Source organism: Cucurbita moschata, unplaced genomic scaffold (assembly GCF_002738365.1).
Source record: "Cucurbita moschata cultivar Rifu unplaced genomic scaffold, Cmos_1.0 Cmo_Scf00001, whole genome shotgun sequence".
NCBI classification, from domain to species: domain Eukaryota; kingdom Viridiplantae; phylum Streptophyta; class Magnoliopsida; order Cucurbitales; family Cucurbitaceae; genus Cucurbita; species Cucurbita moschata.
This window is the reverse complement of record NW_019268517.1, coordinates 7,134,621-7,145,660: the sequence shown is the minus strand read 5'-3', so window position 1 is coordinate 7,145,660 and position 11,040 is coordinate 7,134,621. Positions and strand designations below refer to the sequence as shown.

Genomic DNA, 11,040 nt, shown 5'->3' with positions numbered 1-11,040 from the left:
TTTTTTTTTTTTTTTTTTTTTTTTTTTTTTTTTTTTTTTTTTTTTTTTTTTTTTTTTTTTGTTGTGAAACTGATATGTCAATCATGATGCCTCATTTTTGTATTTAGAGCTGTCAAACCTACGTTGCTACTACGCTTTGCCTAGATAGAAAATTCAACTTTTGACTCTAAGAGTTTTACCAGAGTTTGAGACTTCAAAAGGTAAAACATGTGATATGAACCACGACCAAGGAATTTCCATACCTCAAGGTCCAATTACAAGGACGAGAGCCAAGAAGCTACAACAAACTTTATACATTTATATTCAAGCTATGGTGAGCTCATCAAAGGAAATTCTAGAAGACGCTGGAGACCTCCCTTATATGTTGTGCAAAGTTGAGGTTCAAGAAAGAGATGAATTAAATGCACTTTAAGTTGCATTTAATGAACTCCGCTGAATTTATCAAATAGTCCAAGAATGACTAATAAGCACATTTTATTATTTGCATTATTTAATTATAGTTTAACTATTTGTTTGTCATATTTAAGCTAGTTTTAAATATAGGAGTTAAGGTTATATTGTAACCCACATAGGTTACTATATTCCACCATTAACTAGCCATTTAAATAAGGAGATTATGGGTATTTCTCATTTACTAGCCCATTTAATTTGGGAGTTATGTATGACATAGATTAAGGTTGTAAAGGCTATATAAAGTCTTCTTTTCTTTGATTAGACATCAGATTTTGGAATTAAGAATAGAATTTTATTTTAGCTTTGTTGAGAGCTAAACTTTCTTTGCAAATTCTTGTGTTTAGAACTTGCATGTAGAGTCATTCAAGTGGTATTGATCAAACCTCTTGTGGAGTGATTCGAATCACGAGTTTAGAAACGAGTTTTCTTTACTCTTGATCTTGATCATCAAGGTAATCTGTTCCATACTTTCCCTTGGGTTGATTTCCATATCAACATGTATAATGTTTAGATAGGTATATAATTGAGATCAAACTTTATAAATAAAATCTTTTTATCTGGTAAAAGTTGAATGTCGAATGATCATGACTTGTTGCCTCATTCATAATCTTACAAAAAGCTTGGTGACATGGAGGAAGGAACTCTAAGGGAAATACATAAATATCAATAGCCAATTGGGAGATTCATTCACCTCAAAGCAACTTATCGAATATTTCGATACCCGAAGAGTAGTCAAGGCAAAAACCTTTATAATAAGGGGGACAACAAGAGCACAAAAGCCTTCATTGACGCTGACTTAGCAAGTTTTATTAACGACATAAAATCTAATTCAAGATTGCACTTATCTTATAGAAACTTAGTAGCCTACAAAATTAAAAATGGAAAGTGTTGTGGCTTGAAGCAGTACAAAAAATCGAGTATAGAGCAATGAATAATGGTGTATGTAAGGTGTCGTGGATAAGTGAGAGTTCTAAAGGAGTTAAAACTAGATTATAAGACAACGACATAATCCTCTTCAACCTGATCAAACCATTGGACCAAACAATAAAAAATGATTTGACATTTCATAAACAACATTTTAACGATACTTAGTAAATAAGACATTTATTACATATCAAATAAGATATTACATAGCAAATAAGACATTTATTACAGACAGAACAAAAATATACAATTCAATGATGTGCTATAAGTTGATATCATTTTTAAGACCCAACAGTTGGATTGACAGCACTTAAATATGTAACCATACTCATGTAGAAGAAGAACCAATCTCATCAAACATTCAAATGTGCTGGGTCTTCACTTCTTCCATTTGTAGTATACTTCCTAAACTCCTCGTAAGCTTGATGAATCAACTCGTCGTCATGCCAATCATCACGGTACGACCCGAGATTAGCCCTTTTGTTAACGTGTGTGTAATCGTACATTCCCTTTCTCCATTCTTCATAGGCTGGACAGCCACATGTTGCAGCAAGCCAGTTAAAGTACTCAACCTGTGTGCATTATAGCATCCCAACAAAATATTACCAAAACTTTCTCTCTTGCTACAAACAGATTTATGCATCATGACAAATTGTAGTTTCCCCCAAAACCATTTCTACTTGATTGAATCCAAAGAACTCTTCCACTTTTGGATACTCGTTTCCTTGTTTTAGGTTCATGGCCTAACTCGGGATCTTTAGGGAGGCTCCACCATCCCCAAAAGGCTATCGGGACGACTATAGTGGTTTAAATTATTAAGGTCTCGTTAGGTAACGAAAGAATACACGGGCAAACAAAAGAACATGTCCAAAAGAAACGAGTATCCAAAACTAACTACAAAAATGGATTCCAATTTAAACGAACAAAACCAAGTTCATAATTACGAAACGAATGCCCACAAGGAGGTAAGCCTCCTCACCTCAGGTCAAATACCCCAAAAGCTGCAAAGAAGCTAGCCTGCTCCAACACGTGGTTGATCTTAGCTAATCTCACACGACAACGATCTAACTCTATAATACTGGGAAACTCGATAGGCGGCAACTTTAAAGTTCGAACCTAGGATACTAGCATTGCTAATTAACAAGTTTCGAGTTTTCAAGAGCATGTTTGTTATGTCAATGCTGATGAGAGCTTCACAAAAACAATCGTTTAGGCTTGTGACTAATAATGCATAAAACATACCATACAATCACTCATCTCATGGGTCCGATGCTTAGGCTTGCCATTAGCTTCAAGATCTGCATAAAAAGCCTTAACATCTGCCAACATCAACTCTTTCGATGGAAGTGCAATCCTTTTTGATAAAACACCAGCAACCCAATTGCTTTGAAGCTCAAACATGGGCAAAGGAACAACCTACGGTATGAATTAAAACACAATGGCTTATTCTGAACATCAACCAACTTCAAACTTCTGACTGCAATTGATACTTACCTTAAATGGTAACCCGACAAACGAAAGTCCCGGGGCCAAGGCTGGTGGGAAGACATGCTTGTATAGAGGCCCGACACGGTTGTCGTCCACAGTAACAATGCCATTTGTTTCAAGAAAAGGGAAATGATACTTGTACCTTGAACAACAAAATGCATAGAAATGTTGTTAACTATTTTTCAGATTTTCAATACAAACTCAGTGGTAAAGATCAGTGCCCAAACCAAAATTTCAGTCAGGTTCCAGTTTTTCAGCCTCCAAGTTAACATTATGACAATTTTCCTTCCCCCCTTTCGAGACAAGTCGATTAATTATCGAAACTCTCGTTTATTAGACATTTGCATGAACTTAGTTTCAGAACTTCTACAAAAGGAATCCTACATAGACGCGTTTAATGATTAGATGTGAGATCCCACCTCAGTTGGGGAGGAGAACGAAACATTCTTTATAAGGGTGTGGAAACCTCTACCTAACAGACGCGTTTTAAAAATCTTAAGGAAAATCTTGAAAGAAAAAGCCTAAAGAGGACAATATCTATTAGTGGTGGGCTTGAACGGTTACATTCTCCTTGTAACAAGACTTTAAACTAGATGTTATCTAATGTCCTACATCACAAGCTCAAAACAATCTACAAGAGAGCATACCCAGTGCAGTGCAGAATAACATCAGCCGAGACGACGCACCCGTCTTCAAAAACCACCGTCCCGTCTTTACGGGCACTTTTGATCTGCATTTTTGAAGTAAATATTAGGGCCTTAAAGACCTCATTAAGAAACAGACCCCTCCAATGCTCAATTATACCATTGGGTGGAATGACACTTTACTAATAACTGATTCTGCAAGCAAAAACCCTGTTTTAGCTGATCTGCATGCAATATGAACTTCTTTGGCAACCACAAGGAGCTCCTGAGATATGTCCGTGCCACTTGAAGAGAAACCTATCAAGATAACAACCTGTCCCAAAACGAAAAGAAGTAAACCATATTCAGTTTATATTGACATCAAAAGATTACACAAATACAAGATTTCAAAGACATGAGTTACAAGTCATCTGCTCTTCCATGGTCCGAACCAATCATGGTCGTTTTTTCGCACTAATGGAATAACTTGAATAAAAAACATGAAAATGTGTACACCTGAGCCAGAATCAGTGTAATAGCCCAAACCCACTGTTAGCAAGTATCGTCCTCTTTGGGCTTTCCCTTTCAGGCTTCCTTTCAAATCTAGAACGGGATACTTCTAGGAGACCGTGCATTCAAGACTGTGAAACTTTCTTTATAGGGGTGTGGAAACCTGTCCCTAATAGACACGTTTTAAAAATTTTGAGGGGAAACTCGAAAAGGAAAGCCCAAAGAGGACAATATTTGCTAGCGGTGGGCTAATGGTACAAAACTAGACATCAGGCGGTGTGCCAGCAAGGACGTTGGGCCCTAAAGGGGGATGGATTGAGTGGGGGATCCCACATCGATTGGAGAAGGGAACGAGTGCCAGCAAAAACACTGGACCCCAAAGGGCAGTGGATTGTGAGATCCCATATCGGTTGGAGAGAAGAATGAAACATTTTTTATAAGGGTGTGGAAACCTCTCCTAGCATACACATTTTAAAACTGTAAGGCTAACGACGATACGTAACAAGTCTTGGGCTATTACAATCAGAAAAGATGTCTCTCCCCAACACCTCAATATCAGCATCGATAGAACGTGTAGCAATCTGAATGTACCTTACCCCGAAATGGTTCGGGATCACGATAATTGTGACTATGAATTTGCTCCCCAGGCCATTCATCAATCCCTGAAAAGAATGTGATATCATTATAAGAGAACGCACAATTCAACCCCTTGTTCCTGGAGAGAGAAAAAAAAACTCCTGTCACAAGCTTGTCATTACATGAACTGTTCCTATACACACACACACACACACACAAAACACCATAAAAAAACTAAACACAAAACGAGCAAGATGGCAGTAAACATATGGATTGAGGTCAAGAACATTTTGAATTACCAGGAATCTCTGCCACTCGAGGCTGTGAATAATTCCCAACACACACAACCACAGCATCAAACATCTCATCATCAACATCCCCACTTTCACATCTAAATCGAACCCTCCATTTCCCAACCTCCACCAACCCAGCAGAAACCACCTCAGTTCCAAACCTCACCAATTCACAAATCCCAAATTCATTCGCGAAATCTTCCAAATACTTCAAAACCTCTAGATGACTCGGAAATCGCCTCGGGTCCCGACCTTCCCCTTCTCGGGGCACAAACGGGTAATCGCGAACCCCCATGAGTTCTCTGGGGAGATTTGTGCGTAGAGATTTGTAGAGGCTGCTATGGATTCGAGTCCGATTTGGGTCAACTCCAAGTGGGTCGGATTCAATTTCCGGCGAGTAAACCCAGGTTCCTCCGATTTGACTGCTCCGTTCGAATACGACGACACTGTGACCCTCGCGGCCGAGCTCACGGGCGCTGACGAGGCCACCGGCGCCGGCCCCTATGACTGCGACGCGGCGGGAAGTTAGAGGCTGGGATTGGGAATTGGAGGAGTGCTGCATCGCGTATGGTTGAGGTGGGGGGTGGGGGGAGATATTGAGGCGAGCCAACATGTGGGAAATTTTGCAATTGGAGAAGAATATGGATTGGTTGATGATTGGTTGAATTATGATTATTTTAAAAATATGATGAGTGGACAAGATTTCAAACTATAATATCCACTACCAGTCCACATGGAGTCTGTAGTATAATTCAAATCGAACACCAACTTCAAGAATGGATCAAACATGCCACCCATCAAAAAAGTTGTAATGTTTTTACAAAAACTCTCTAGTAAATATTTAAAAACTATTCTTCAGGTGAGATCCGAATGTTAGTACAAAGTCGACGTGGTAGAACATTATTATTTCATATTTGATCTAGACATCTATAACTTTTACTTTCATATTTCATATCTTTAAATTTTTTACTTTATATTTAATAAATATTTCGTCACTTTTTAAAATTTAAGAATCTAATAAAAATAAATTAAAAAAGTAAAAATGGTTAAACTTGATGGTAAAGAATTTAAAATTAAACTTGTCTATTAACTTCCCCATCTTATTATTTTTTAGTTCAATAAACTTAAAATATATATCAAAATTATGGTAATTTTATTTAAGAATACATATGGTCGGAAATTAATTTCCTTAGTAATTTATATGTTGTTATTTATTAAATATGAGTCTTAGGATGGAAAGCTAATTCATGATTCGAAGTTATATATATATATATATATATATTACTCTAATACATAAGAATGTGTAGGTTTACCAAATATTATATTTTAATATATTATATATTTGAACAAAATATATACAAATCTAATATTAAATATTTGATAATTATGATGTAAAAATTAAATAATATAATAATTAATTAGGTACAAAATCATTTGATTAAATTTAGTTTTTAGAAGGATAAAGCACGTGCAAGGCACATGAGTAACTCTCTTAGAGACCAAAACTTGGAACTTTAATTTTGTATTTTTAAAAAAATAAAAACCCTCATAATTTATTGTTTTTTTTTTTAATTCAAAATGTAATCACAGTTGTATTTTATATATTTTCTTACTAGTGATAATTTAGGTTGGGCTCTAAAACACCCATGCTTTAGTCTCTAAGGTCGAAGAATAGATTCAAATGGACATTGAATTAATTTGATCGAATAAATGACGATGCCACAACGTTAATAGTTTTATATTCATTTCAGTTTATTTGATTTTTTTCGTCTTATCTCTTTCTTTCCTCCCGCTCGTCCCACTCACTTACTCACTCTTTCTTGTACATCGTTCTTTTTTATACAATATATTTAATACTCTGTATCAAATAAAATAAATAGATATCTAGTAAATTAAATATTAATTTTTTTTTTATTTAAATTAAGTTGATTCTTTTAATATTATTTCAAGCTAACCAGAAATTGCATAGATTTCTTATATCCAGTAAGCAAAATATTATTTTTAAAAATTAAAAATAAATTTGAGTTGATTCCATTGGACGAAAACTATTTTAAAAAAAATATATAAGCGCTCGTCTAGTTAAACTCAAATCAATCCCAACTTAACCAAAACTCATATCTTACCCAAATACAAATTGAATTCTTTCACATTTTTTTAGCATCCCGTGTTAAACTTCTCATTCATACGATTAAGACTCGATAACAATCACATACAAATAAAATAAACGTTCTACTTTCTCGTACACAATTCAAAATTGAACTCTCTAAAGCGAATAAAAAAAAGTCTCCAAGTAAATTGGAGAAAAATGAGGGTGGAAAGAAATCATAAGGGCTTCTTTCCCTGAAAAACTCACAAGTTTCAAAGCATAAGATTCATTGATTAAATAGAAAACAAAAGAAAGGGCAGGAACACGAACAAGAACTAAGAACAGAAACAGACATTGAGATATGAGAGATCAAAATGATTCCGGCAAGAAGTAGCTGCACTCTGACGACGGCGGCACACTTGTTTTTGGATCGTCACCGGCAGCGATTCAACCATCTGACGCCGCCACATTCATCGGTACTCCACTAAAGTGTACAGTGGTTTCCCTTTTAGTCTCTCTCGACCCTGCAAAAAAGTTCGTTCAATGTCCCTTTTTACTCTTAGGGTTTCCAGGTTCATATGTTTCATGCTTCTTTTTTCTTAAAAAAAATAAAAAAACATATATTGTAACAAAATATATTTATAAACATATATAAACATATATTTATATGGAAATTTAAAATATGGATATAATTATTTGAATTTCATTACCGGCATAATACACATAACATAGTCAGATTGAATTTAGGTGAGTGCAAGATGGAAAAAATCATATAATTTTTTGATACAAAAGATTCAAAATAACTTTGGAAAAGTTCACTCCAAATGTAAACAGTATATATGGCAATATATGAATTTTTTTAATGTGAATGAAACGAATTTTATTGGCGATTGTAGAAGAATATTCTTACCTTTAATTCTGGTATTTCAATCACGCATGCACATTCAACCACTTCTGCTCCAGCTCGTTCTACGAACCAAAATATTAGTCATCAGCTTCTTTTTGTTATTTCTTAGTCAATCAGTTATCTAAACGGAAATTCACTAACTAATTTTTTGATTTTAAAGCACAACATAAGGCATTCTAAAAAAATAACACTAAATATTAATTTCTATGGAACTCCGTCCCGTTAAACTATGGTGTTAAGAATTGTTGGGAGAGAGTTTCACGTTACATTGTCTAATTTAGAAAATGATCGTGAGTTTATAAGTAAGGAATACATCTCCATTCCTTTTGGGAAGCTCAAATCAAACCTATGAGAGCTTATGCTCAGAGTGGACAATATCATACTATGGTAGAGAATCGTGATTCCTAACGTATGGCCCAATGGTCCACTACCTCTAACTCGTATTGCCCAATGGCCCACTACCTCTAACTTTCTTACTTTTATTATAGTGTGCAATGTTCCAAATGGATTTGGCTCCATTTGTTGCATGTCTCTAATAATTGTTGCACGAATTGACATCTATCAAGAAAAACAGACCATGCTAGAAATGGGATCCATAATTTTAAGGCAAGAACATGATTTAAAAAGACAAAGTAGGCGAACAAAGTGAAGGGGTTGGAGAAAAATACCAAGTAAATTGATGGCTGCACAGAGAGTGCCACCAGTGGCAACCAAGTCATCAACAACCAAGGCACGTTCGTTGGCCTCGACAGCACCAACATGCATTTCTAGGCAATCCCTTCCATATTCCAAGATGTACGCTTCAGACATAACTCCACCTGCAAATATATCTTACATTATTTCACATGATCTGCCTCTACTAAGTTAGAAAGGCAACCAATGTGATCTTCCACTTGGGTTGTAATCTTTCTTTTTGCTTCTTGGAAATGGAGTGTCTGAGATTTAGACGACATGCAGCTCAATTGATCACACAATATTGTTTGGTAATGTTGTTGTTTCTTGTGATGTGTTTTTTAACATTAATTTTAAAGAACTGAAGGCAATACCAGGCAATTTCTTTGGTTTTCTCAGAGGCACAAACTTTGCTCCGATAGCCAACGCAATTGGAGGACCAAAAATAAACCCACGCGCTTCAATTCCTGCAAATGTAAATCAAACAGATTCCCATCACCATCGATATGAAAGAAAAGCTTGACTGAGTACACTATTTAAGAAAAAAAAAAAAAAAAACAACACACATCGGACAAAAAAGGGAAGAAAACAATTATTTTGACTTTCAAGTCTTCTTTTATTACAGGACCATGCCGAAATTTTGATTAAATCTTACCAATAGTTTTTAGTCAACAAAATAAGCTGTTCAATCTAAATCATACATGAACTTTGACTTCAACTATAGAACAGTCATATCCCATTTAAGACTCCAGCATTCTAAGTAGATTCAAGACTAGGTAATTCAATACATATGCTAAAACCAGATTCCACATGATTACAGTCAAGAGCAGCCTAATTTTTTAACACAAACTCAAGTCAATTAACACACAAGTGAAACACAAGAAAAACTAAAGATCTCGACCTTTTCACTTCAAAAGCTGTGGTGAGTTACAATTTTGGTCGTTTAAATTGATGGGTTATGATGTATTGAATTATATCAACACTTATATTAACTTAAGAGGAAACAAAACTATAGGTGTCCGTACACACACACACGTCTTCACATTCAATGCCATTTAAAATCACCAAGCTGAGTAAATAAGAACTTTAACAATATCAATATTAAAAAACTCAACCACTTTGGACCAGAAAGAGGAAGTGGAAATCCTAATAACCCATGAAAAGAAATATGGTCCTGTGGTTGGTGAAGTGGAAATAATAAGGGTGGGGAAGAAAGGAAGATAGCCACATAACGAACTTGCTTCGGCTTTAATAAATATGAACTTGAGTCTTATAATGGATCACTATTATTCAACAGCTTTGTTGAACAGATGCAATGTTCATGTATTATGATGGGGGAAATAATGGAACTAAATTGAAAAGTTTGTGGTTGTTTTTAATTAGGTAAGTCTATATTTTCAACATCTTGAGAGAGAGAGAGAGAGAGAGAGAGAGAGAGAGAGAGAGAGAGAGAGAGAGAGAGAGAGAGGAACTAATGATAAAAGCTGAAGAAAAAGACCAACGAGCCAATTATGTTAATAATACACAAGCTTTGTCTGAGATATTAATGGTAAAACTGGAATAGCATGAAAATGTAAGAACTTTGAAGCGATGGTGATAAATGATAAAGGAGAAGTTGATTTCAATCATTTTGGTAACATGTTGGAGAAATAAGTGTGATAATGTTAAAAGCTTGAAGTCACTGAAAAATGGAAACTAATTATTTTTATTTCTTAAAATTAAAAATTTAAATCGTGATAAATTCATTTTCAAGATCATATAAAATCCCATATTAAAAAAAAAAAAAATACAAAATTAGAGTTTGCATATGTAAATAATAACCTGATTCTTGGCCCATTCCATAATAAACAAAACAAACAAGTTCCTATATTGAAAAAAGAATTTGTCAATTTTGTTGGGTGATATTTTCTCAATTAAATGTGCAGCAATTATTAATTTTAAATTAACAGGTAAGAAAATAATTGATTTCACAGTAACAAAAAGAATGCATCCAAACAATTTTTATAGATTTAAAAACAATAGGAAAGGAAAACTTTTAAAAGAGTTAATCTAATAGAAAACTTTAAAAATATATAAAAAAAGAAAAGAAAAGAAAAAATTTATTGCAGCTTTTTCTGTTTTGTTTGTTTATTTATTATTATTTTAAAATTCTTTTTATTAGCTTTTCAAATTTGAATATATCTCAATTAAATTCCATCGTTCCAATGGAGAGAAAATGCAAAATCGTTCACAAAATCAACATCTTCATCATTGGACACAACTAGCAATTCAAAGAAGATGACAAACAAAGAGAAATAGACGAGGCATAGAATCGCAAGGCGTAGAAATCCACATTTGTAGTCGCGACGAACAGAACAAGGCACTGGCGGCCCTATCCAGACCTCCATCAAGGGGCCACAATCATATCCATGCAAATCGGATCTCACACACACACTGACAGAATCACGATTTCCTCTCGATTCCTCCTCAACCGTTCAAATACGAAAAAAAAAAAAAAAAAAAAAACCT

At 34.7% G+C, this 11,040-nt stretch overlaps 2 protein-coding genes across 3 annotated transcripts in view; both read right to left on the bottom strand.

Moving 5' to 3' along the window:
• Positions 1–1,538: 1,538 nt before the first annotated feature.
• LOC111447804 (flavin-containing monooxygenase FMO GS-OX-like 3) lies at positions 1,539–5,520 on the bottom strand. Of its 2 annotated transcripts, XM_023087161.1 has the most exons (8): positions 4,874–5,520; positions 4,590–4,660; positions 3,670–3,822; positions 3,513–3,595; positions 2,872–3,007; positions 2,620–2,793; positions 1,721–1,949; positions 1,539–1,669 (listed from the first exon to the last, which is right to left on the bottom strand). In XM_023087161.1, the coding sequence occupies exons 1-7, from the start codon at positions 5,478–5,480 to the stop codon at positions 1,731–1,733; spliced, it is 1,443 nt and encodes a 480-aa protein (XP_022942929.1). In that variant the 5' UTR covers positions 5,481–5,520; the 3' UTR covers positions 1,539–1,669; positions 1,721–1,730. The 2 variants fall into 2 exon arrangements, with proteins under 2 accessions (XP_022942929.1, XP_022942921.1); XM_023087153.1 differs by having other exon boundaries at positions 1,539–1,949.
• A 1,557-nt stretch (positions 5,521–7,077) lies between these two features.
• The window catches only part of LOC111447820 (adenine phosphoribosyltransferase 3-like), a 4,749-nt gene continuing 786 nt past the window's right edge, over positions 7,078–11,040 (bottom strand). Inside the window, exons 3-6 of the mRNA XM_023087170.1 lie at positions 8,907–8,999; positions 8,529–8,678; positions 7,864–7,922; positions 7,078–7,477 (exon numbers count right to left, since the gene is read on the bottom strand). Of these exons, the coding sequence (XP_022942938.1) occupies positions 7,424–7,477; positions 7,864–7,922; positions 8,529–8,678; positions 8,907–8,999 (356 nt within the window). The 3' untranslated portion in view covers positions 7,078–7,423. The remainder of the gene's footprint in view (positions 7,478–7,863; positions 7,923–8,528; positions 8,679–8,906; positions 9,000–11,040) is intronic.